Raw genomic sequence first — 27291 nt, forward strand, 5'->3', positions numbered from 1 at the left:
GACCTCAAGCGCTATATAGATATACGTCGTTTGACTTGTGTGGGACTTGACCACTTGATGCAGGAACCTGGCCACTTGATGCAGGAACCTGGCCACCACTTGATGAAGAACTTGATGAAGAACTTTCTAATTTCCTACGCTTGTCCTTGCGGTTCCATTCAGCAAGTCTCTTGCCAGCAGCAACACGACCTTCATTCTTCTCGGTTATTACTTGAGTAGTAGACTCTCCACTCATTTGTTATAAGCCGCAAAACTTGTAACAAATCACTCTAGCTAGCCTTCAAACCTTCTCTACCAGCGTATCTTATCGCATTCAATCATGGAACCCTCACTAAATTACATGCCGCGGTGGGGCACAGGACCTCATTGTTTGCTATATCTAGTATTTCACGATTGTCCAAGTTTATCTTTGATAGACTGTTTCCCATTCTTTTCTTGCTCTTCATCAACCTTCTCTTCAGCTATCTTGGACACTAAAAGAGGTGTCAAAAACTTTCCGAAAGCCGAATACACTAGAATCCCCAAGTCAGCCATACTGTCCCTGATAATCGGGTCCTCCTCGATATCTTGCCTCAAGCCTTCCGGGCTATCGAAGGGCACTACGTTACTTATAACCTTGGTGTACATGCTTATTGCGTGACATGAGAGTTCCTTCGCTGTTTTCTCTCCTTTCTCTTGGATTTCGCGCTGGGTGTAGTCAGCACGCATCTTGTCGATTACTTCATCTGATGATTTGACTATGAAAGCTTCGGTGCACTTTTTCGGCAAGAGGTGGGCCTTGTCTTTGCGTATTGCATCCTTCAGGGATTGGCGTTTGTCTATAGGTTTTTTACGTTGCTCAAATGCTTCTGCGGGAGTGACAACAACATCAAAAATATCAGCTAATTCAGACATCTTTATTATTAGTCGTCTATATCTCAAATAACCGAAGATGATCAAGATGTATGGTAAAATTATAGCGATCAGTAACAATATGTCCAACATTTATTGACATCATGTGTGCAAAGGTGGTGCTTGACAACACCTATGGAATCATATATTAAAGCGCTACTCAGATATATATCGATGGCCCTTCTTTTGATTATCCTCGACCCACATGGGCTGCATGTTTGTGTAATGGAGCCTCTCGAGTTGTACTTCTTCGCTAGGGTATTCTCCATTCTCTCTATACTTGAGTGGTACCTTGTGGTCAAATTGCCAAGCACCTCTATTGCCTCAGCTCATACCGTCTTTGAATTGGGCCTGGATGTGACCAATAAATGTGCAAATGCCGCAACCGAGATACTCGGTTGATGCTATCTCTGTATCATGGTTTAGGGCCCAGCGAATCCTGGCTAGAATAAGGTTGTGGAGATACCCAGGGAAATCACAATCCTTGCAGTGTGATCTCTCTTTTTCATGAGGACATTTGGTACGTTTCCGTGACGCCTTCTTACTATCGATGCATTTGATACACGTTTTCGTTCGTTGTCCGTCCTCCTTATTCCTAAAGTTATCTAAGGATAAAGGGTGTTTACATTTCGAACATTGCTTAAACTCCATTTTGTTGTTGCTTTTGTGAAGTAGTGCTTCACAAAACTTTGGACATGGAAACCTCGTTCATCATGTTTCCTTAGCCACAAAGCAATAATGACCCCTAGCGAGCGTTGTGATCTGATCCGCTTGCACTTGCCGTTTGTCATCTACCCTATTGAGTGCCAGCTTGTTCACTTTCTGCGTGTAGATTTGATGCCCCTTATTCTGGATGCAGACCCAGGTTTTGTATATGTCACCATCCTCTAATCAGTGCTGATAGTCTGATAGTCTGATAGAAGGTGATGGATTTCTTCGTGACGCACTTCTTCACACCTTTCGCTTTGCGATCGCCGCCCTTCTTCGTGAGACTCTTGTAAGCATACAGCTTTGCTCTCAGAGTGATGAATTCTGTCATGATTTTACCATTAAGCTCATCCTTCATTAGACCTACGACCTTTTTGTTCTTACCGATGGGGACAGGTTTGTTGTCATCATTGCTATAGGCGCTCGTATGGAAACGTGTCTCTACATCATCAGTAATATCGCGGTAAAAGTCCTCTGTTTTGATGTGGTATAAGAAGGAGTCGGTATCCATATAGCAGATCCGCAGCTTGCTACCGTACTTCGGCTGCATGTAGTCATAGTGGAAGTCGTACATTACGATTTTCGAGTTGTCTAAAATGGCTTGGCCAATATACACCGGTTTGTTCATCTTTACCTCTGTTTTACACATTTCCATGCCCATGAGGTGGCTGCTGAAGTAGTTCCCGCCCTTGAAGCTCGGTTTCATGACGAGTTTCGTGTACTTCTTTTCGTTGGTAACCAACTGGATGTTATGATGGTTTCTCAAGTTCTCCATAGTTTTGCCAAACACCGAGAGATTCACGAGCTTGTAAAAGTCCTTCTCGAACTCGTTTTTGACGGTCGTTCTAAGCCCCGTGTTGTGGTCGATATAACGCCTCAGCCAGGGATTCTGGTTAAACTGGATGACTCTATACACCTTCTTAAGCTCGAGCCCATGCTTTAAAGCTTGATAAAGGGCTCTGATGTGCACCACGTACTTCCGCTTGTGCTCGAGATTTGGTATCAGTTTCTCGACCCTGTGAACCACCTTTCGCTCCGGTAGGAAGGGCAGCTCGTTGTGCTTGTCATGCAGGCTCTTTGGATAATCGATGTCAACCTCCAAGATGTAGATGTGCTTGTTGTCAGCGACGAGTTTCTCGATGCGCTTCTGTGTAAAGGTCTTAACGTTCAATGACCTTTTGAATTCATGCGTGGGCAGGTCTTGACGCATAGCCCAGTCGTAGAGGTTGTTGGCATTGAGATACTGCAAGTATGACAACTCAAACTCCGGATCGTATTGGTCTCCCATGTACTTGTTGTTGGCTTTAGCATACCTGTGTACAGCTTGGGTTATTCCTCCACGGACACCTTTTTCGAACATCAGGAGAATGTCGGGATCCGTAAGCTTGATCCCCATGTACTTCAATGCTGCTTTCCAAGCGAGACCAGGCGCACTGTAGAAGGGGGCTAGATCGAGCTTGTAGTTCTCCTGACACACTCCTCGAAAGCCCTGGAAGATGTCGGTTAGTAGCAAGACGTCTGCGACGAGGTACATATTGGGATAGTCACCCATGTTGACTCCGGCACCCCGTAGAGTGATGCACTTCCATACTTTTTGAGCATGCTTGTAGTCATTGTCGCTAATTCCCTTCACGTTCAGTTTGCTATAGAAAGCCTCCTTTGGAGGTAGTTCCGTCTCATCGAATCGTCGCCAGCCATCCATGTACTCATAGGGGTAGACACCCTTTCGAAGCATCAGCCTGAAGACATCATCTTTGTCGATGAATTTGGTCATGGATGGTACGTTTGCCTTTACCTGCTCCTTGTCTATCAGCTTCGTGGTATTCGAGTCGCAATTTTTACACCAAAAGCTTGCTACATACTTGGCGTCGATGCTCCGAAATTTCAGACATAAATCCGCGCACTGCTGACATTTTATACCTGCCGTGTTTTGCACCGATGAGGTTGCTTGCCAATTTTTCCAGGCTGGATGCCATGAAGCGACAGCTGTCGATGAATCTGATCTCTATGGTCTTGTACGTATCACCATCATCGTGCCCCATGCCTGCAATGGGCACCCTGATTTTAACATTGAAGGAGACGTACTTTTCTGTGTTTTCAGCGATGCAACCAATATCCTGGGTCTCATACTTCCCCTCCAATTCTCGGATGAACAAGTGTGCCCGAGAGGTTGTGGAAGATCACGGGCACGTGGCTAGGTATCTTGTATCTGCGGTTGCAAATCGCGTGTGCTGCACCTCCATACAGCCCCGTATAGTGACAGTGGGCTCGAACTTTATGGCTATACTCGTCGTTGTCAAAGGTTTTCATGCAGATGTGACAAGTTGTGGCGGAGTCGTGCTCCCTCTTTAATACCTCCGTTAGTGGTAACATGTCCTGCTGGGGGTAGGTGCCGTAGAGACGCTTTACCTCGTCCTCTAGGTGGTCGACGAACTTCTTCACGCAGTCCTCACCCCTGTAGACTGTCAGTGGGTTCAGCACGGACCCGTAGGCGAAGGTACTGTACGTGCAACAACCAGATGGTACGTGCTTGTTCAGTTTTTTCGTCTTGGTCTCCCTCTTATCTTCAGTCATGGGAACGAGCAGGGATTCGAAATCCGCATAGAAGGGTACTTTGAACTGCTGCTGACCATCCTTGTAGTATAGCCACTTTTGCTTTTTGCTTGGCATTGTGATCTTGACCGCTTCGTTATCCCTGCAGTAGGTATAGTGCTTGTCTCTCGATTCAATTGTTGGAAAGGCTTGCAGACAGTTCATACAGAAGTGCATCTTTGCATGATTCTTCGATGTCTCGCTACTCAGGAGCCGTGAGAGATTTTTGATGGCTATATAATGACTCTTTTTATCGTCCGGGAGGAGTAGCAGATTAACCTTTTTCTCGCATTCATTGTGTGTCGATCGACGCAGGATATTGAAAGTCTTCCCTGTCACGTACAAAACATTTACCGCGATGTCGGGGTTGTTTTTCTCAAATTTGGTCGTCGACTGTGCTGGAACGAACATTTTCCTATCTCTCATACTGCGTTCAAATTTTGTAAAAATTTTGTTTCTCTGACGATGATAAAGATATGATATTCTTCAGTTCTTTTTATTCATTATTTATAGCGCGAGAAATGACGTGTCAGCAGTTATCTCGTAAAATATTTCATCCAGAATCCAACACGCGTCAACTTTTCGATGGCTGTAAAAACAAAAACTTACATACATAAGAATGCTGCGGATAGGGGATTTAAATTTATTACGAATTGGCACGAACTGAATAAAGACGTTAATTTAATGAAATCTTAGGAGACTACACGTCACACATCACAAAAGAAAAATTAGTATCACTTCGTGTGCACCCTCGTTCCCAGGTATTTTTATTTTTTTATATAATCGCCATTTTCTCCCTTTGTCCCCAAAAATTCTTGGGGACGAGAGTGACGACCTGTTTTGGCTTGCGTCTGCCATTTTTGAAGACTTTCGGTACCGGCAGATTACCCATATTAAAAAAGCTCAGCCAGTGGATCAACCAATCACCTTTTTTCGGGTAGGCACGCAAGCTACGCTGTCTTTTTTCCTTATTTTTGCTAACCTTTACTATTTCTTTATAAGATATTAATGTATGCTTCTGTCATGTTTTGATCCTCTTTCATGACTTTTAATGCTGGTTGACGAAAAGGACGACGCTTGGTGCTTTGTGTGTAAAACTTATTTTGGGACGAAAAACGCCATGACGTTTAACCTCAATCGCACTCCACCCAAACAACGAGCGAGAGTAGCTTCGACCTGCTTAAAAGTTAGACCCTTCTTTTAAGTAACCCCGCTGAAGAGAGAGAAAAAGAGATTTGCATATTTGCATATTTTACATGGCTATTTTCACAAATATCGAGGGAGATATTTCCTGTATTATTTCCAGAAAAAGATGCCATGACTTCGATAGCTAGGGTAGTCCTAGAAGAGTATTTAACACTCTAATATTTTTTACAATCTACCACATCCAAATTTAGCCGGCCTAGGTCATCCTAAAATGTTTCAAGTCAATTTAAAAACATTTTATTCTGTACAAATTCTTTAGTTTGTTCCATTTTTTTTACACGGAACTTGCGTTTTTTGTTGCTTTATAAGTTTTGTACTATATTTACATCAGAAATTTCCTTGAAACAAAGGAACAGACTTGTTTTTCAACAAAACAAAAGTAAAAAAAAACATATGGAAAAACCTATGAATAAGAACACATCCCTTTTCTCTAAAAAAATAGATTGGACGAAAGTGTTCCATAAAAAAATTTATGCCTCTTTATCTAAACAATTATTTTTAACAATACGTTTAAACCTTTTCTTTATAGGGATGGTAGCTATAGGTCGTTTAATAATATCGAAAAAGGCAATTTTTTTTCTTCCATGTAATAATATAAATATAAATAATATAATAAAATTCACTGCACATTTGTTTTTTTTGCTTTACAAATCTTACATTGAGTATCTTATGTTCATTGCTTGACAAAGAAATGAAGAAATTAAACAATTGACCTTTGCTTCTTTTTATTTGTAATCACTGCAAGACAGAAACATATAACAATGGCTTTACTGACAAGAATAAATGGCATTGCCATAGTAGTGCCTTTCAATGCAAGCTTTTTAATTATTTAAAAGGTTAAGGGTTAAAAGGAAATGTTGTTCATTTTCAACAAGGGATGATTTTAACTAAATTCTGACAACTCAAATATATTCTTTGTGCAATGTTTGTGTGTATGTTCATGATATAGTTTAGTAGACAGATAAATTGAATTAACTAATGTTAATTATTTTTTCTGTTTGTGATAGAATAGTCACTTTAAATTGGACACTTATAAAATTATTTTACTGTGGAAAGTTTATCATGGAAACGTCCCTACTAAACTATCATGTTCGAGAAATAATAAACTTTCCACAGTAATATGAATACTGAACAGACAAACCGAAATAATATCTTCAATAATATAAAATTATTGTTTTGATAGCAGGTTCCCTGTAAACTCAATTTTTATTTCTTATTTATATCATTATTATGTTCTTTTTATTTTCAGGCAAAGAATAAAAAATGCCTACCATTAGATTACAAAGTTCAGATAGTGAAATTTTTGAAGTCGATGTAGAGATTGCAAAAGCGTCAATGACCATCAAAACAATGTTGGAAGATTTAGGTGTTGATGATGACGATGATGAGCCTATCCCATTGCCGAATGTAAATGCTGCAATTTTGCGAAAAGTGATTTATTGGGCTACACATCATAAAGATGACCCTCCACTTCCTGAAGATGACGAAAACCGTGAAAAGAGAACTGATGATATTGATCCTTGGGATCAAGAATTTTTAAAGGTAGACCAGGGTACTCTGTTTGAGCTTATCCTTTCTGCTAATTACTTGGATATAAAGGGTTTGCTTGATGTCACCTGCAAAACAGTGGCAGGCATGATCAAAGGAAAAACACCAGAGGAGATTCGGAAGACATTCAATATTAAGAATGATTTCACTCCAGAAGAAGAAGAGCAAGTCCGTAAGGAGAATGAATGGTGTGAGGAAAAGTAGTGTGAAAAAGAAACCATATTTTTTAAATGTATTGTTTTTATTGTTATGGAAACTTGTTATTAATATGTATTAACAACTTAAGTTATTTATGATGTTTTATTTATATTTGTCAGTTCACTCTTCCATGTGTCATGATAAAAAAAATGTATGCTTTAAAATTTATATTTTTTTGTGTCACTTTTATATGTCAAGAGATGTCAAGAGTGGAGACTCTATCAAGAATGTCAGGAATGTAAAAATAAGGTCAAAATGTCGGGAAAATTTGGTCTTTTTATAAAATCTCAGGAAAAATGGCAGGAATTTTAAACTTCCCACGCCCCCGTAATCCATATGCCGCCGCCATTGTAACATGTTTTTTAATGTGCATTTTTATTTTAGCTCTGGTTTATACTGTTTCTTTTTTTTCTTAATGTTTATTGCATTTTTTCTCTTTTTTAACAGCCATTACTATAGGCAAAAATAAGGAAGAAAAGTAAAAAATGTCAGGATTTTGAACTAAATAATGGCAGGAAAATGTCAGGACCAAACTCACTATTTGTGAAACTCGTAAGAAATTAAATATCACAAAAATTTTATTTGATGTTTTCTTTTAAACAACTGCTACATATTTAGTTTTTTTTGTTTTTTTGTTTGTTTTAAAAAAAACACCTGACAAAAAAGTTCATATAATTATTAACATTCAGGACAATGTATGCATACAATCAACTTTACTTATCCTTCTATTCTTGCAATATTTTACAACCTTTAATGAAAATTTATTTTGCACAACCAGAAGCATTTCGGGTTCATTTTGTGTGTAAAGAGGAACCACAATCAGCATGTTCATAAACCATGTGGTTTTTATGCCCAACTATGTTTACATATTTTAAACTTTTACCTCTTGTAAACTTTGAAACTTGGGTTACTACAACTACATTTACAACATAAAAATAATCATTTGTTGATATCAGTATAGTGTTTTGAAATCTAGGAGTAAGCAAAATGAACCTTTTCAACTTTTTTATGGAATATATATACAACTTTTTACAAGCAAGTAGAATTTTCGTGATTTAACACTTTGTGTGACTTTTGCATTGATCGAATTTCTTATTGAGAAAAGAAGAAATTGATTAAAAATGTACTGTTTAGCTCAAAAGTCAAAACATTTATTTTATGTATTTCGTCTACTATTTATTTCATCCTTTTCAACACATTACACTCGAAATAATTTCTTAAAAAAAAGATGACTTCAAATTTTTGTTGTGTGTAATATCTTTCTAAAGTACAAGGAAACTTTCTATACATCAATATGTGTCCCTACAGGGGATATATATATACAACCTCTCATGCACTCTGTAGCATTTTGAATAAGTGTATGTTTTTTAACGCTCATGAAACATTTAAGTTAAAAAGAGAACTTAAACTTAAGATTTAGAAAAATAAAATGTGGACGGAGTGTGGTGTTACCCTGATGTTTTGTTGTTTTGTTGCACTCTCATTGGCTGAAATGGAAGATGGGGTCTCCTACGTTGTTGGTGCTGGTAAACGAGATTGTTTTTACAGAGACTTAAAGAAAGGAGACAGAATGGATTTTGATTTACAGGTGAAGCTAATTAGATTTAAGAACTGAGATTTGTTTGTATATGCGAAATTGACATGCATTAGAGAAGAAATTAATGCATAACATTTAACCTTATTCCTCATTTGTAGTTTTCGTGTATGAAATTTATTTCTAGCAAATGATATAAGCAAAACAATGGCTATTCGTGGTTACCTTCTTGCCTTCTTTAATTCCACAATTTCAATTAAACTCAAATTTTGGAAGGTCTTATTCGTAAACTTTTATTATGCAATCTTTTCCCATAAGGTGGTAACTATTTCGCAAGACTTCAATCTTTATAAACACCCCTGAGTTATTATGCTAATGTTATGTGGTTAAGTGAAATCACAGAAAGGTCATGATAAATGGGATATATACACCTATTCACTTGGTTAGGAAGGTTCAGGAATTCGGCAAAAAATACATGGGATAAAGTCCATAATTTAGTATGGTTTTCTTATTCTATTTGAAAAAAATTTTTTTTGCAATCTATATTAAACACCACAGCATCTTACTTTATGTTGCTTTCATGAGATAGCTACTCCTCAAACATGCTTACCTTTGTAAATTATTTTGTGTTTTTTAGGTTATCAGTGGAGCCGATGTTGACATCAGTTTAGTGATCACATCGGCAAGTGGGAAGGAATTGTTACGTGAAGACCAACAAACTGAAATTAGTCAAGAAGTCCAAATAGACCAAGATGGTCCTGTGGAAATATGTTTTGATAATACGTTTAGTACTTTCTCAGAGAAAGTGATCTACTTTGATCTTGGTATTGAAGAACTTCAAAAAACCAACAGTGAAGAACAGTTTAAGGATATGGCACTAGAAAAGGACCAATACGAACATAGTAGTGAGATAATGGTATGTTTTGATAAGCATTTATTATAATTTATTTAGTTTTTTATTGTTGATGGGACATCGCAAAGTGTGTTCATCTACCATTACCACTCTGTCATGTAATTTTAGACCCAAGGTTGTGTAACTTACATAGAGTGACCACACCTCCTAAGATCTTGTAACCTAGAAAGTTAGGAACCTCTTTCTTAAAAACCTAAAAAGATGATTCGTCCTACAATCTTCAAGCATTGTTTATTCTGCCCAAAAAGATTCCTGACATTCCTGACAAGTAGTTGCCTTATTTACTATCACATCAAAGAATAACCACTGTTTGTTTTCTTCTCACTCAAAATTTCATAAATTCTCTTACATTTTGGAAAAATCAATGGCCACCCTGGATAACTGTTGAGACAATTGTCGTTTTTTAGATAGAAAGCTACCCTAAACAGATTGATGAGATATTCTAGGGCACGTTGTCCACTCTCGATCTTTTTTTCATCGTGAGATAACATACATATTCTGTTTCCGAAGGCTTACGCAGTAAATAAATTCATAGCTTAGATTTCAGATACGAATAATTTTAACTCCTTTTCGTTATTAGACGGCGTTAGATGGAATTGGAATGAAGTTTGAAACGATCGCACAAATGCAAGCCGTGGTGCGGTCTAAGTACATGCGTCACGCGTACCTACAAGATCGTAACTTATGGCGGGTCACGTGGTTTTCTACAGCCTCCTGCGTGATCATGGTTTCTGTGGGTATTTTACAAGTAGTTTTAATACGAAATTTATTTGAAACAAAAAGTAGTAAAGGAATGCAGAGTAAACTTTAACATATGTATTTATTTATTTATAATGTATTACAGTAGACTACTGGTTGTACGAACCTCAAAGAGAACAACAGACTAAATATTTATAAAAAACTTTTAGACTTATTATCCACGGTTAGCGTGTATAATTTTTTTTAAACATTTTTAGCGAAGAGCGTCGAAATAATGAAAGATGGAAACATATAGTGTTCAAGTGATCAAGAGTCTACTGTAAAATTTAAATTTAAAACCAATTTACCAAAATTAACACGCGTTTTTATAAAATATGTATTTGAAAACATCAACCTAGGATGGTACATTTCACCTTATTTTTGTCATTTCACACAACTTTTTTTAAATTGTGCAGTAACGTGGAAGCGATTTTGATGAATTGTGTTAGTGTTCGCAATGAATTGTGGTTTTGTTTGCAAATGAATTGTGGTCATACGTTTTTATACTATTGTTTTATCGTAGGTTCTATGTGTGTTAATATACGGTACCCGCAATGATTTTCAAACTTCAAACAAACACGCCGACTAGGATCTTACGAAAACAGTTTTGTCGACCATTTTTTCTTTGCCATCTACAACGTTTTTAATTTTTAACCTTATTAACTTTTTTTTACTTTAGTTTTGCGACGTTAAAAAGATCGGCATTGGTTGTACAACTAACCGACACTTTATTCTGATTGTTAACGCGCGTTGAAATCGCACCTTAAAAACACATAAATTTTTTTTTCCCTTTTACACCCTTTTTAGATAATCCTCGAAGTTTCTTTAATATTTTAGTTCTTTGCAATAAACTACCGTGCACCTTTTTAAACACCAACTGTTGAGTAGATATAGTGTTCATGTTGTGAATGTAATAAAAGTGGCGATGTTTTTGTCTTTTTCATATCATTATATATATTATATACATTTTATATATTGTTCTTTAAAAGATTATTTTCATAGTATTGTACATCGTATAATTAGAACGTTTTAATAGACTGATATTTTTCTGTCCTGCATAGCTATTAAAAGAGCAACAAAACTGATTACTAGTAAACTGGAAATCACAGAAAAAAGTCCCCGCGGGCTATAAACCCAGAACTACTTTGGTTAGGTGAAAAAACTTCGCACAAATTAATACAAACAGATTTCGGGTAAAAAATTAATTTGATGATGCCATGGGGATCAAAAATGACATCATACCGTTTGCCCTTACTTTGCACCAAAATATTTGTGGTCCCAACCAGATTTACAAAAAACGAGGCTTTCCCCCTTCAAGGCTCATATGCCAAATTTTCTTTTCTTGTAGTCTACCTGTTAAGAATCTCAACTCTACATTTTACAATACCACAACCCTAACTCTCCGTAGACGTCTACGGAGAGTTGGGTTGTGGACTCATTCATTGAATAAATAAAAGAGATAATTTTATAAAAAAAATTAATGGCGTAATTAGGATAAAAAATGACGTTATATTTGCAAGAAAAAAACCGTTTTACCAGAAATGTTGATATTTATGTCATTCAACTTGGTACATGTTTAGAATATGACATATATGTTCGAGCAACCTCGTCCCCAGGCCCATTTTTCTCTTTCTGACAATCTCGGACGGGGAGAAGAAATCATTTCTTCGCGCCGTCTCGGATATCAAAAAAGCGAAAAATTGCCCTGGGAACGAGGTTGATGTTCGAGGTAAAGAAAATATAATGTTGCATGAGAATTACAAATGACGCCTTTTCGCTGGATCGAATTTTCCTTTAAATCTGATCTGTATTTTTTTATTATGCCATGTATCTCCTTTGGAATACTTATGCTACGGAGATATAGGTTATGCTAAGTTATGTCAAGTCAAACTCCCTCGGTGCCATTAAGGTAAAGTGGCTGACGCTATAATTAGAACAGGGCGTTAATTTAATGACCTTTTTTCGCTTTTTTATCTTCCATATCAGCATGTAAAAAGGGGCGTTTGCTTTGATAGGGAAGAGGCGTATTTGAACTAAAAGTCATTTAACGTCACAAAAAAGTAAAAATTTAACCTCCTTTTCTGGGTATGATTTTAATAAGGTTTTAGACTAATATAATTTCCTTTCATGGAGCGTTTTAAGTGTTGTTACTAAAACACAAAATCGCATACCGCAAATGAGCGGCAGGTAAAGAGTCTCTCCGGAGGAGAGTGATAAAAACCAGCGCCCTGCCGGATATCTTTTATGAGAATGGGAAATGGCGGACTATTGCGTTCGTGTTGCAGCTGGAATTTAAGTGTCTTCTCTTCGTTTGCTCAAGCTTTTTACATGTTGGTTTCAATGCAAGTATTAATAATAAAGCTAATAGTAATTAAAATGGCACGCAACACTCATTCTTTTTTTGTTAAAGACAATTTTACAAAGTATGATTTTGAATTTTAATTTCGTGTCACGTTCTCTCTCTCAACCAGTCTAACCTCTTGGGTAGTCCCCAATAATGCAGTGTTCTATTGCTGTGCTATATATATGCTGGCTGTGTTTAAAATAGTAGTGCCAGTGGACTAACGTTTAATATGACTGTAAAGGATTTGCTTGCAAGAGTTATTTTATTACATATTGGAACTTAAACAAGAAGACTTGGCAGAAATGTTACAAAATGGCGTGGTGTGTATGTAAGCTGGCTAGCTAGCTATCTCTAGTTAGAATATTAAAAGTAGAAAACTATTGAAATATGTATTTCAAGAAGGACAAGAAGAAAAGCCCTACTTCATATGTTCTTATTTTAAATATTATTTTTAAATAAACTTGTTTATTTAAATAAAATTAGTTTGATTCATAAGAAATGCAAAAAAGTGCACACACAAGGTGCATTTTAAAATGGAGAGATTTCTGCTTTTTAGTATTTTGTACTTGTTGTGAATCGCCGTTTTAATAAACCTTAGTTATGATGTACAAGAAATAAAAATAATTGAAACAACAGCAACAAACACAACTCAGGAATTACATCTTTCAAACTTTGACGATGTTTTTCTTATTTTTATTTCTTGTAAATCATTATCTTAATTAAAAATAAAAAAGAAGTCAGTATATTCTTTAAAATAAAAGTTAGCAGTTACTAACTTAGTGATGGGCTCATACATAAAGAAAAAACAGGGATGTTATTTTCCTTTACATTGGACTTATTTAAGTTTGGTAAGTAACTATTTGTATTCTTTATGTATACATCTCCTTTCATAATACCCTTTATCTGTCTCTGTGCAATTTTATAGTCATGTTCTAGACACATGAAACAGAAAATGCGATATAACTTTTTTAACTTTGTTGCCTCAGAGGTATTCCTGTGGATTTCTTGAACAGCTACTACAAATTTTATTATTATAGTGAGTTTTCTGTCATCAAAAACTACTTTATAATGATATGTTTAAACAAAATGGTGTGTAAAATGCAACCATCAAAATTCACGCAAATGAGTGAAAAAAATAAGATTGGTATACCATAAATTAGTGACGGCAATTATATACATATCAGCCAGGGAAACCAGCATCAAAACGTTGGGTTAAGCCACTAGTAAAAAAAAACACCCAGTGTAGCAATTAATAAGAACCGTAAACTGCGCTACCATTCAGGTGAAGCGTTCTAGTAATTGTAAGCAGTAATATATGTCATAAATCGAGTGAAGTGCACAAAAAATTACGGTGTCTCAGGTATGGTATATCTGAAATAAAAACACAGATTACAAGCCATTGTTACTTTTTCATTTTTGACAGGTAGCTACTTTTTAGCATAAGAATTATTGATCGAGAATTTTGGCGTAGCTAAACTGCATTTGGATACTTTCATTTTTAAGCCAGATATGAATAAACAACTAGCTAGAAAACTTTAAAAGATTAACAATAAATTAGGCTAGGTTAGCTTGTCAAAGCGCACTTAGCCCATGCTCTCTCAAAATCTATGTTTGTAACCAAAATCTTAAATTTTTTTATAAGATTTATACATAGTTAGAAAACCTGACAATATCTTAAAACATAAAAAGCACAATACAAAATTTTTAAAAAACGAAAAGGTCAAAAAACGATCTACAAACCTTCTAGATGGCCACCATTAGATCGTCCACCAAGTACACCATCATTGCTAGAACTTTCAAGGGTACAGGGCTTTATAATCAAAATTGTGTTTAGTCATATTTCACGATTCTTAAATTTTGTTTTTGGTAACACATTTTTTATAAAAAAATGTTAACCATTTGAATGGCAGACATACATATACTAGTATTATAATATAGATTGATAGAACATTTTTCCTCCAACGCAACAGCAATTAAGCGCAAGGTGTTACATTTACAGGACTTCCATAACTTTGTGCTATTTAAGGGGTGGAAACATTCACACAGCAATCCGAAAACTGTAACACTCTTTTTTTTTCGTTACCAGCAACAATTTGGTACCAAAATAAATAAATTGACACAGCCCCATGACTAAATCTTAGAAATCCAAAAAATGGAAGGACTTAAATGGGCGTAACTTTGGGGTAAAACAAGCCCCGGGTGTAAATTATTGTCTGAAGCAAGGGACGTGAAGTTTTTAAACTTTTTACAATGTACAGACCTCAAATATAATGCGTTAAAGTTGGCAACAAATACTTCCCATATGCCACCTTAAATTTTCACTACAATTATTACTATTTTTTTTCTAACTGCAGAATTTTTTTGCTAAACCTGGCATGAGAAGGTACTAGGTCTACCAACTAGTATTACCATAATTTTAACTTATGTTATATTATGCTTTATTACATATATTTTTAATTATTGTATATTATAGATTTTATTTGTATGTATGTGTATATTTTAACTAGATTTCATTATATATATAATATAGGTTTATGAATTGCAGCAAAAATAGTTTTTTGAATATAGATTTTTAAAAAAATTGTTTTTTATGTTTATTATATATATAATTATAATTACTTATTTTTTTCTGGTATAATTTAATTTTATGTTACATTTACAGGCAATGAAGAGTTTGTCCTTTTGGAAGTGGAAAATACTGGAAATCTTGAGCTTTAAGTTTTTGTTGTGCTGAAAGGGTTAGTTTTTAAATAACATTTGAAGAAAAAGACATTGTTTTAAACCATGGATGAAAATAAAAACAAAGGTGATTTGTTGCAGAAGGAAGTTAAAAGTTCAGAGAAAGAAATGAAAGATGATAAAATTCATACTTATGAGGATGATTTACCAGAAATTAAAAATGGAGAGGATGCTAACGATGTTATTAGATCTAAAAGTGAGAATGGAAATGTTGACACATCAAAGTGTGAGGATACTGAAGATATAAATGATCAAGTTAATAAGTCCAAGAGTAATAACATGGTTGTTAACACTGAACGTGATACATCAGAAACTAAGAACTCCGAAGAAGTAACCAATGAAGTTGATAAATCTGAGGATAAGACTGAACCTGAAATAGTAGGGGAAAAAGACACAGAAATTAGTCAGTCTAAAAACAATAATCCAGCCACTGAAAGCTCTAACAATGAAATTTTAGAGGTTAAAAATGGTAATGATGAGAATTTAAGTGTTTTGAGTTCTGAACCAGTAGAATCAAATACTATAAACTCTAAAGAATCAGAAACTAAGAAAGCCAGAAATGATGATAATATTGAAATCACTGGAGAGCTTTCCCAAACCACAACAGACGAAACCAAAGAGATTGAAAAGGAAGAAGAAATAAAAGATGACGTAAAAGATTTAAAAACTGAATCAACTGAATCCAACACTTCAAGAACCAATGTTGCACCAGTTATAGAGGTAAGAAAAGTACCACAAAAAACTTGCAACAAATTTTGCAAATTTAAATACAAATTCAGAAAGTGATAGTTCTTGAAATTAATATTACACTATGAGTTTAATTTCAGTAAAATCCAAACTAGTATATTTTGTGTTAAGTTGCGTCATATGCTTGAAGACATAGAAGAGGGAGAGCTTGATTATGATGAAGAAGATACTGATATGGGAGATGGCGTAGAAGATCTACCTGATCTACCTGAATATGATCCCAGTGCTAACGACAAAGGAGATCCAGGAGAAATAGTATCGGACAAGGATGTAAGCTATATAACATTTTATGTAACTTCACAGATTATTATGTGGTACTGATTCATAACAGGGTGCAAGATGATGAAAATGTCTCATCTCTTATTATTATTATTATTATTATTATTATTATTATTATTATTATTATTATTATTATTATTATTATTATTATTATTATTATTATTATTATTATTATTATTATTATTATTATTATTATTATTATTATTCTTGTTGTTGTTGTTGTTGCTGTTGTTGTTATTATTATTATTATTCTTGTTGTTGTTGTTGTTGTTGTTGTTGAAATTATTTACCTAGAATAGCCTCTCCAGTTCCTATTGGTACTGCTATATAAATAAGGTTCCTGTGAAAGGATGCATTTCATACCAGCACACACCATTATGAGGTGTGATAAGGCTTCATTCTTACTAAATTCATAAAATAAATTTATTTCTCACAGAATGATGAGGAAAGAGAAGAAGGTGAAATAGCTGACGATGAAGATGATGAGGTGAACATTGCTATGACTACGACTTAATTGTTTGTTATGCCAAATTATTTAAGTCAAACTTGGAAGTGAAGTATTAGTGTTTGGTTTAGGAAGAGAAATTTTGTTGCCTCGCCATTTCTTACTTGTGATAATTGGTCAAGTAGCTTCCTAATTATTGATGATGTGACCAGGAAGAATATTAAAATAATCTTAAAGAATGGTGGTGTGTTTGTGGTTTATACATAATTTCTTCGTATTCAAGAAAACATAAAGAAAAAAATGGCGCTTATTTTATTGTAAACAGTGCAAAAAATGATAAATAAACGATATAATTTTTAGATATTTCTGTTTAGGGTGGTCAAGTTTATATTTGTGTTGATCCACTTAATGATAAATGGAAGAAAATGTCCAAAGCTGATCAGGTAAAATTATAAAGCATTAGATGATATGTCAAACTGCAGAATGGCAGAGACAGTGAATGTTTGGATGTTTGAATTATAAATGATGTAGACAATTAGTCTGTTATGCAGCCCTCGAAATTAGCCCAAAAACCTGTTGGCAATAAATTGGGTTAGGGTAGTCGTTTGCAGCAACACAAGAAAGTGAAGCGTCAGCAATTTTGAAAATATTATTTAAATATTAACAGTATCTAGCGTAATTGTTTTTACTTCAACCTTGGTAACCAAGCGAAATTTGTGAATTTTTTTCACAGAAAAGAATAAATTGGATGAATTGTTAGAAAAAGAAACTTTTAACGATGTCTAAAATTAACCCGAACAAAAATTTTTTTCTTGACGATTTCGGCCACCTAATACCGATTGTTTTTAACGTTTGCAATATGTCTGTAGAAGGCAGTGCTCTAAAGTTGCAAGCATCAACCAAAAAAAAACTAATTTAACATTATTAATTTCGAGGTTATGCTGGTTATGTTTCTATAATAAGTAAGAGTTCCTTACTTCTGGATCAACTAGCTTGACACTGGTTCGTATGAAGCAATTTTATCCTGAACATTTATGATCAGGAATGTAGTGTAATCTAACTGGATTTGACATTTAGCATACACCTTGTAATTTTTGTAGTCATCTTTGCCAGAACGGACCTTTTTTCTATCATTTTAGAAAGATCTGGAAGAAGGCCAAATTGAAGATGACGATGAAGTGAAAAAAGTTTCTCCAAAACTTCCCTCACCAGGTATGCTTCATTTTTCTACGATAGATGTCTTTGTCATCTAGAGATCTAACATTTATTACATCTTCAGCTAACAATAACTGCTATGCATTTTATTTCCTTATTGTTAATAAATTTTAGTCGCTTAACTGTATCATAATAGCAGCCAGAACACACAAAAAGTTTTTGTTATTACAGAGAAACATAATTGGAGCATTTAAAATACTTTTTCAATAAAGCTTTTTCAATAGATTTCTTACAGATTGATTGCATTAAACAGAAAAATGTTGTAAAGTTCTGAAAGACACCAGCATGTTGTCAATGGAAATGACAAACCCTATAATTAACCCATTAACTGTTTTTTGTGATTTTTTTTTATTTTATTTTAGGTCGTTTTATACCCAGAACATTATGCAAGTACTACAAAAATGGTAATTACAAAATAGATTCCTGACAGTCAGATTTTCGTTGGATTTAATTTTTGATACACCACATAAAAACCCTTATGTTGAAGGGATTTTGATAAAGGATAATTATAGCTGCATGATATATTGACCATTATATATGTTTACTATGCTTTGTTGTGCGTCCTGACAGAGACTCAGCGCTTAAAATAACGACCGGTCAATGGTCACTGACCGCCAAATTTTGTTAATTGACCGACAGGATCACGTTATGAGCGGTCAGACTGACCGATGATCAATTCCTTGCTTCGTAAAAAAATATTATTTATCTACTATTGAGAATAGATAATAATCTAAATATCTTGCTTTACATTTATTTACAATGATTGATTCATACACATTTTTTATATAGACAATGGAGCAGCAATTTCAATCACGCACCAAAAACACTTTAGTCACTTCAATAATGCGCACCTGAAATGTCTTTTGTATAAAGTAATTTTTTACTATACTAAAAGTCAAAGAAAAAAATGAATTAAAGTTCGGAATTTGAATAAAAAACATGCATGTTTAAAAATGAATTATTTGTAGAAATTGAATATGTTACATTGCGTAATAACACCTGTTGTTCTTTTCGAATGTTACTGGCTTTTTATGTGTCGAGATGAATTCATTAGGTTGTATATTGCAGAAGTCGCTCGTGGCATGCTTCAAAAATGCTTGTCACTGACGCAGCTTAACATAAAGCAAAACTGTACAGGAGTCTCAATTGTTAGAGTCTTCGCAGAACATCTCTTCTCACAAAACCGAGGGCAGGGCTGCCTTATTGCGTGCTGTGTCGTGTGGGAGACAGAACTTCTGGACTTTTTTTTAATAGGATATACATTTTTTTTGATTATTATTACTAAACATATTTGGTTTCTCTTTCCCCTTTTTTAATTTTTTAAACTTTATTCAACATGTTTTTTCTTTATTACATCACGAGAACATTCGTCCGAAAGCTGTATTAAGGTACAGGACACCATAATCACATATATTTTTGACCGCCGAAAAATTCAATTTGACCGGCCATTTTGTAACTCCGACGGTCAGTATGACCGGCAGTGGTCAAATATTTATTTTAAGCGCTGGAGACTACTACTGCACTTTTATCAGCTGTTACCTTACTCCCCTGTGAATGGTAACAGCTGTAATAAGCTAGATGACTTACATATTTCTATGTGACAATTTATGTGCAATTGAATTTCTTTAGGGTTATGTCGTTGGGGATCAACCTGTCGGTTTCTCCATCCTGGAGTAAATGATCAAGGTAAGTAGAGATCTTTTGACTGACTGTTTATATATAGTGATTGTAACCATTGAGTACTTGGTTATTTACCAGGATGAAAATATCAAGTGTAAAAAAACTACTGTGCATTTTTTCTGTTAGGTATTCCTAGTGATGTTCAACCCACATGGAATGCAACAGCAGGTTAGTTATGTTTTTTACTTTGCTAACACAGATTAGGGATAAGCCAGCTCTTAGTGTTCACCATCAAGGTGCAAGCCTGACTGCAGTCAACCCTTTCAAACTTTTGTCTATCCAACTTCAAACAGAGACTTATCAGTGTATTTGTTTATGTTAAATAAAATTGCAATGCATGTCATGACAGTTCTTTTGATGGACTGTTTTAGGTAATTATGTGATGCACAGACCGCCTGGTATGTATCCAAACGCTTTCGGCAAAGCACCACCACCGATGGAATGTATAAATGTACCTGTTATGCCAGCACCTGTTGTTGATATGTCTTTACTGTCAACAGTCGGTCATGCGGAAGTAAGTATTTTGATCATCTTTAGTCAGAGCAATTTCTAAAGTTGGCAATATTATTATTTGCTTTGTAACTGAGAAGAATGTTTTGTTATTGTGTTTTTATTTCAAAAAGAAAAAGAAAAAGCTGTTCAATTTGAAATCTAATTAATTTCTACATATTTCAATTCTCACACAATAATATAGATACTAACGATAATAGATTAACTTATCCAATTACATCAGTATTCTCTCCTTTATGGTTTGAGGCCAGCCTGGTACTAAACCATGTTGACTTTGGGCTTTAGAAAACTTGTGTTCATACCTGCTAGATCAAAGTGAAAATGAAAACTACTTATAAAACTCCAGTATAAAATGAAATTACTTGAACTAATTTAGTTGCATTTTGATTTCATTGTGTAATTTGTGAGCACTACTTTATTGAATAATCATTTTTCTAAAAAATTGATTAAAGATAAAGATTTTTTTTCAGTAGGCACGTTATATGAGATGTCATGTTTTGTTAAAGTATTATTGATGAACTGTGACTGATTTGTCTAAAAAAATTCTCACTATAAATAGAATTCTTCATTTTAACTGTATTGACAAAACTATTTTTAGATTGTGGCAGTACCTGTAGCAGGTGCAGTTTATCCTGAGGAGATGCCAGTTAGAAGAGAATCAGCATGGGAGAAAGGACTTCGACGAGCTAAGGAGGTAAATATAAAGTTTCATTTAGGGTGAAGAAACTAGCAAGCGCAACAAAAAGTGCTTCTATGTTGCGCATGTAAAGAGGGTGTCACACTTTGCTAGAATCCAAAAAATCAATTAACCTTGGAATAAGAACATTAATAATAATGTCTCTGTGGAAATTTGCTCAACATCTTTAAATGTTGGTTTCCATTAATATAAAAAGTGTTGATCAATAGTTACACACAACAGTCATCGTTACGACTTTGTTAGAAACACATGTTGTACAATAAAGAGATGCAAGAGATGTTGTACTACAGTGTTGTAGAGATTAAATTTCTGTTGCATAACAATTACTGACTTTAATGGAAATTGACCTGAACAATATGTTTGTTATCATGTACCCTGAGTTGTATGAACATTAAAATGAGCATTTTGCTTATTCCTTTGTGTTTTTGCACTGTTTTTATCGTGTCCTATATGTACCCATTTTATGAACTCAAAGTCTAAGATGTTTCACATTTTTAAAGTTCTACTGATGAAGTAAAAGTAATGTTATAATTATTCAGTTGTGCTTTTTTCCTGTGCAAATATACCTATATGAGAGGTGTATGAAGAATATGCATTTCTATAGATCAAAGAAGCCGGTGCTCGCAGAAGACGAGAGGATGCAGATTTTGAAAAGAAAAAACTAAGTATGAGAATTACAGAGACTGTGCATGATGAATCAAATTATGAACCAGTCCCGGCATATCCTGGAGAGAAAACATATGACGAATGGAATATTGATGATTATGGAAAGTCAGTAGATTATCCTGAACACCGACATCGAGATGAACGAAGGTCACGTTATGTGAGTATTCCTGTTACGTCTCCCCATTTTTGTATTTGCTGGGATTTGTATGGAGAATGAAGATTAATAATTTAGATTACGTCCTACTTTTTTTTTTTTTACAGAAGGGTGTTATGCTAACAAAATACTACCCATAAATGTCAAGCTCTTTTAATTTTTCTTTTTCTCTGATTCTTATTTTTTATATCTAATTTTTATTTTTTTATCCAATACTTTTTTTTTCATTTCATTTTTATTTTTTTGCTAAAGAAAATTCTTTCCCTGCTCTTAACTTACAACCCTGAAATAATATTTATGAAATAGTCAAAATGGCCAAACAGCATGACTTGGCCAGTGTACATAGCCAGGAGTTAGTAGGTTGTAAAAGGTTTATTTTAATAGCCGAGTAACAAGCGTCAATGCACTTGTTGCATTTTGAACAATGTCTGCATTATGAAACAATCTACTCCATGTCTAGGAAATTGCGAAAAATCAGGGAATTAGTACCAGGGAATTAGCACCGTTTAGGATATTGTATCTAACCAAATAACCTATGACCTAGGGAGTGCGTGTTACTTGTCCAACAAAGTCAGAAATATTAGGAATTTCTTTGGTCAGAAATTTTTATATCTTTTAATATATTTTAAAGTTTCAAGAATAACGTTCAAATAAGTACAAAAATCCGGACAAAAGTAGCTAAAAAAAAAATGTCGGAATATCGAAAAATAAAAAGTTAATATTGATAGGACGCCCTTTCCTTCTAAACACACTTCCTTTTTATCCCTTTAAATTTTTTAAACCTACTTGTACTGTCGTCTTCGTTTTTTACAATTTGATTGTTTCCTGCAGTCTGTTTCTTTCTTGTGTACTTTTTCTTGTATCTGTTAACTTTTTTATACGTATCTCTCCTATGTTTAGTCTGATCGCTTTTCAAGAACACCCAAAGAGCCAAGTCTAGACAGGTAAAATTAAATCTTTATTTTTCTTCAGTGAATAATGCTCAAATTGTGAGGAAAGATTTTGTACGAGACTTCATCCATCTGTATTTTTTACACGGTCAAATCAAGAGAAGTGAACAGCTGTTTTGAAGCACAACACAATGCAGAATAATGTCACACAGGCTCAAAGCATCGCTTCAATGACCACTGTAAAAAATACAAAATTTTGTTAACAATTACAGACATGATTATCTTGACATCACATTTTATGATCACATGTTTTTCTTGCAGAAGTAGCGGGCGAGCTCGTATAGCTGAGCTTCCGTCATCGCATCCAATGCGACGTGAGGAGCGACAACGACTAAGAGAAAGAGAACGCCGTGAAAAAGCCGAGAAAAATGACGTCGAGCCGGAACGAGAATTTCGAAGAGATCCAAACACTCAAATTAAAATATCTAGCAAGTCGATGAGTAGCAAAGTTAACGTGACCGATCCTAGAGTTAGGTCTTCGTTTAAACAAACTTCGAACAACTCAGTTAAAACGCCACTGAAAACTACTGAACCGACAGAATGGCATGACCCATGGATGAGAACTCAACAAACAGCTACAGCACAGCTACCCAAAACTGATCTAATAAATAAATCCGGTGTTGAAGCCATCTCAGACTCGGATAGTTCATCTTCAGATTCAGATAGCGATTCAGGTAATATCGCCTTTGAATATTCTTGTTTATAAAATTATTTAATTTTGAAGACAACAATAAATATACCTTAATGACAGCTTTTGCATAATCCTTTACTCAAATCTTTTTAGACTCTTCTTCCTCTAGTAAGTCCTCAGGGTCAAAGTCTGTCGGTCATTCGTCAGGCTCAGATACAGAAAAGAGGTCCAAGGTAAACCCATATTTTTATTTACCACAAATTATTTTATGTACTGGTAGCCTAGAGAATATATTATTTCGGTTAGACAGTGGGCTCATGACAAAAAATATTACGTAATGTTGTATTTATAACTCAAAAACGTTACTTATTGATTTGTTTCAACTTAATTGAACGTTCGTGAAAAAAGCGGTGAAAAATTTATTAGTATTGGAGCACTATATGTTGTGTAAAACCGCTCAGAGGATACCCAAGACAACTTCTTGCCTTAAATTTTCTCCTATTATTTGTGCTATGAAGAATAGTAGAGAACGTGACGTACTCGCTTGTCTTCACGAAATGTTTTCCACTTGTTTTAGCAGCATAACTACTCATCTTCGGGATCAAAAGTAAGCGACAGCACTCGGAAAGAACCTCGCCCCTTTCAACAACAATCCGAAGAAAAAAGTGGTAAAGTTGGGAAATCTTCGGAAAAGAATGAACCTTTAAGGTATGATAGGAAATTTAAAAAACACAAAAACATTTTCTTGGCTTTAAAAGATTTCTTTTCGCATTGCTTTGCATGGAGTAACTATGACTACAACGACCATCGTGGAGTTACTATGATTACGACGACCGTTGTTTTTACCTTACCAAAAAAATAAGGAAAGCAAAACAATTTGTTTGTAAAATGTAAGCATCTCGTCTGTGTATGTAAGTACATACAACCTAAGTTATATAGAAGGTTATATAGAAGCTTATATTCAAATAAAAACGTAATGCAAAGTTAAAGATTTTCAATAAAAAACGTGCGTATATCTTGGTAAAAAATTATTGAATTGAAATATGCCGTTCCTAGTTGCTATCTACAACGATAGAAATGCATGAGTATTTTTGTTCACCAAGATTTCCGTTAATTGCAATAGCTGCTGAACCTTGTAAATAGTTACATCTCACTTTTTCTTTATAGTTACGAAGAATGGAAACGACTGCAGACAATACAGAAAGCACAATATCACCAACAGATGGCTAATCAATATAAAAACAACTTAGGAGGAGGGTGAGTATATTTGTTGCCAAGCAATCTTTTCTCGATTATCTTGACTGTGCTTCATACATCACGTATCTGTGTCCTTTATCTCGATGTTGATCTGATTCTGAAAACTTGTTGCAAGCAAATGAAAAAAAATCTAATTTGAAGATATCACTGGTCTTATTAGCGCCATTTTGAAGTAGTTCATAGCCAGTCATTTACTACAAATTGATACTCAATGGACAAACACTTCGTAGAAATAACATTTTATTTGTAAATCATTGACCATTAAAATATTTTATTGTCAGGGAAGCTCCAGGACGGGATAATAGTTCGGATCGTCATAAAGAACGCTACATGAAGCAATCGTCAAGAATAGAAGAAGATAAAAGAAATACATACCCGAATAATCAACGACCGTTATCGAGTACTCTGCCGGGTCGACATGAACAGGTAACTTCAAAATTCGTTTAGTTCGAACAGGTAAATATTTCATATTTTGTTTGGTGAGAGTGAAGAAGTGGTCTACTATATTTTTTGAGTTGGACATACAAATAGGTCATAACTACATAAGGCATTTCCTTTATAATTTAATAAATCTACTTTACATGTTGAAGCTTACCCCATACTTACCTTACTTGTGGTTTGTACATTCTCGCTAACTTTTACAATGTGTATTTTTCAGATATCGAAACCAGCTGTCAAGACATCATGTTCTCTACCGTAAGCTTTACAGCAATATTTTTTTGAAAATAATCAGTGCAAAGCAGATTCTGTTCTTAAAAATTGAGAGAAGTGAACCTTTCACCACTCATTAGACACGGTTAAATTCTTCTAAAAGTTTAGTAAAACTCTAGTTTTGATTAATTCCTTTTTCTTACATGATGATCAATACTTTGATTGATTGATTTTTTAGTCCCAAAGATATCAGTATGGTTAATGATGACAAATTTGACTCTCCAAAACGACGTGCAACCCAAAGCGATTCCGATTCAGGTAGTGACTCTGACTCGGCTAGTGATTCGGATTCAAGTGGTTCCGATTCGGATTCGGACGACACTGATTCGGATAGTGATTCTGACACTGCGATGCCCTCTGCACCACCCAGTGCGCCGTCGGGAAACAATAAAACAGGTTCAAGTATCAAATTTGGTCAGATGGATGCTTTTGCGAAGAAAGTTGCACTCGCAGAAAAGGTAAACTTATAAAATGTTTGGACGATGATACATGTTGTTTGTTTGTTTACAAATCATGCAACGTTAGTATTTTTACAATAATAACCAGGAATTAAAAGAAAGTAATTTGCGTCAATAGTAGAATCAATAACCTATTCATTGAAATCCTCCTGTAAAAACGTGAACTTTTACTGATTTTTAATTTAGTTTGGCGGATTTTCGCAAGATCCGTTAAAATTTCCTTCCGGTGAAGTAAGATATCTTCTCTATATTAAAATCTGACTGTCTCTGCGCAAAATGGCACCTCACGTAACAGGACATGCAAAATGCGATATATAAAGGACGGGCAAACCCTAGGCCGATTTATCCACGGACTACCGAATAGTCCATCATCCAAAGGTCTTGGATGATGACAACAACTTTTTCTGTATGAAGTTTACGTAAATGTGAATATGTTTATTATAATTTAGGTGAAGCCGGTAGAAGCTCCTGTGAGTACGTTAGCAGGAAAGCGACCTGCAAGGAAAGATGAATTACTAAAAGAACTAAAAGCCGTAGAAGATGCCATCGCTAGAAAACGAGCTAAAATCGATTAGTTATTTTACTCAAGCTCGATCAGTCAACTGTACTCAAGCTCGATCAGTAACTGGGCACAGTTAATGTATAAGTCACTTTCGGCTGTCGAAACAGTGTTATGAGAAGTCTATCGGTTGTTTCGAGTTAGGTATCTCGTAAATTAAACAGTAAAAGAATAAAGGAAACGAATTATCACAGATGAATATTTTATTTTATACATTTTTTAGAAAACTTTAGCATATACTATTCTTGTTTTTCTAGTATTTTATCATCTTAAAACTTCGTTTTTTTTTGGAACTAAAAAGTTATCCAGACGAAGTTACGCAAAGTTTGTAAGCTTTAATAAATTGATTTTAATCCTTTTCCAGATCGTTAAATAAATTTGGTACTGTGTAACCTTACTCAACTTGGTTTAGAAAGATGTTCTACACAGAATAATAAAGAATATGAAGCTAAATATTTTAAAATGTAAAATGAAAATTCATTTTTTTATGAACATGCATGAGTGCTTATATTGCCGTCGTTGTTTTGTCTCACGCGTATCCTGATTTCACTCGGGCTTTAGTAATAGTGGCGCGTGGCTTTGCGGTTCTGGAGTTCGCTTCGTAATCACAAGGTCCGAGGTTCAGTCCACAGCGCAGGCATGTTTAGCAAATCTCTTTACCACAGCTACGGGTCAACCCATGCCATGTGGGGGAAAGTGGATAGGCAAAACCGATACATTCAGAACATAGGACCCACATTGATAACAGGTTTCCAACACTGAAGTGGCTATATATCCTGTATAAATATTTGGAATAATAATAATATCTCGTGCTATAATTGGTGGTATATAATGTTCACTATCTTCTATCAATAAGAAGGAACTAAGGATTTCCTCCTTTTGTTCAACATACAGTTGGGCTGCTAGTGCACGGTAGCGTTC

General features: G+C 34.8%; 4 protein-coding genes across 8 annotated transcripts; 3 read left to right on the top strand and 1 right to left on the bottom strand.

The window, feature by feature from the left end:
- Positions 1 to 1768: 1768 nt before the first annotated feature.
- LOC130613378 (uncharacterized) lies at positions 1769 to 3641 on the bottom strand. The gene is made up of 2 exons (XM_057434733.1): positions 3462 to 3641; positions 1769 to 3412 (listed from the first exon to the last, which is right to left on the bottom strand). Exons 1-2 carry the CDS (start codon positions 3639 to 3641, stop codon positions 1769 to 1771), a joined length of 1824 nt encoding a protein of 607 aa, XP_057290716.1.
- Positions 3642 to 6613: 2972 nt separating this feature from the next.
- Positions 6614 to 7307, top strand: LOC130614886 (S-phase kinase-associated protein 1). The gene has a single exon (XM_057436357.1). The coding sequence runs from the start codon at positions 6661 to 6663 to the stop codon at positions 7147 to 7149; it is 489 nt and encodes a 162-aa protein (XP_057292340.1). The 5' UTR covers positions 6614 to 6660; the 3' UTR covers positions 7150 to 7307.
- A 1191-nt stretch (positions 7308 to 8498) lies between these two features.
- LOC130614885 (transmembrane emp24 domain-containing protein 1-like) lies at positions 8499 to 11369 on the top strand. 2 transcript variants are annotated; one of them, XM_057436356.1, is made up of 4 exons: positions 8499 to 8731; positions 9315 to 9593; positions 10171 to 10323; positions 11008 to 11369. In XM_057436356.1, exons 1-4 carry the CDS (start codon positions 8573 to 8575, stop codon positions 11080 to 11082), a joined length of 666 nt encoding a protein of 221 aa, XP_057292339.1. In that variant the 5' UTR covers positions 8499 to 8572; the 3' UTR covers positions 11083 to 11369. The 2 variants fall into 2 exon arrangements, with proteins under 2 accessions (XP_057292339.1, XP_057292338.1); XM_057436355.1 differs by lacking the exon at positions 11008 to 11369 and having other exon boundaries at positions 8505 to 8731; positions 10171 to 10973.
- A 1214-nt stretch (positions 11370 to 12583) lies between these two features.
- Positions 12584 to 26850, top strand: LOC130614884 (zinc finger CCCH domain-containing protein 18-like). Of its 4 annotated transcripts, none has more exons than XM_057436353.1 (22): positions 12584 to 13520; positions 15335 to 16131; positions 16270 to 16428; positions 16874 to 16924; positions 17257 to 17325; positions 18022 to 18094; positions 18460 to 18501; positions 19727 to 19783; positions 19904 to 19945; positions 20149 to 20291; positions 20886 to 20981; positions 21589 to 21807; positions 22705 to 22748; positions 23016 to 23428; positions 23539 to 23618; positions 23966 to 24093; positions 24553 to 24642; positions 24924 to 25068; positions 25301 to 25338; positions 25532 to 25811; positions 25998 to 26042; positions 26261 to 26850. In XM_057436353.1, exons 2-22 carry the CDS (start codon positions 15457 to 15459, stop codon positions 26384 to 26386), a joined length of 3015 nt encoding a protein of 1004 aa, XP_057292336.1. In that variant the 5' UTR covers positions 12584 to 13520; positions 15335 to 15456; the 3' UTR covers positions 26387 to 26850. The 4 variants fall into 4 exon arrangements, with proteins under 4 accessions (XP_057292336.1, XP_057292334.1, XP_057292335.1 ...); XM_057436351.1 differs by having other exon boundaries at positions 23963 to 24093; positions 26261 to 26849; XM_057436352.1 differs by having other exon boundaries at positions 12584 to 12751; positions 23963 to 24093; positions 26261 to 26849.
- Positions 26851 to 27291: the final 441 nt, after the last annotated feature.

This window comes from Hydractinia symbiolongicarpus, chromosome 11 (genome assembly GCF_029227915.1).
Source record: "Hydractinia symbiolongicarpus strain clone_291-10 chromosome 11, HSymV2.1, whole genome shotgun sequence".
Taxonomy (NCBI): Eukaryota; Metazoa; Cnidaria; class Hydrozoa; order Anthoathecata; family Hydractiniidae; genus Hydractinia; species Hydractinia symbiolongicarpus.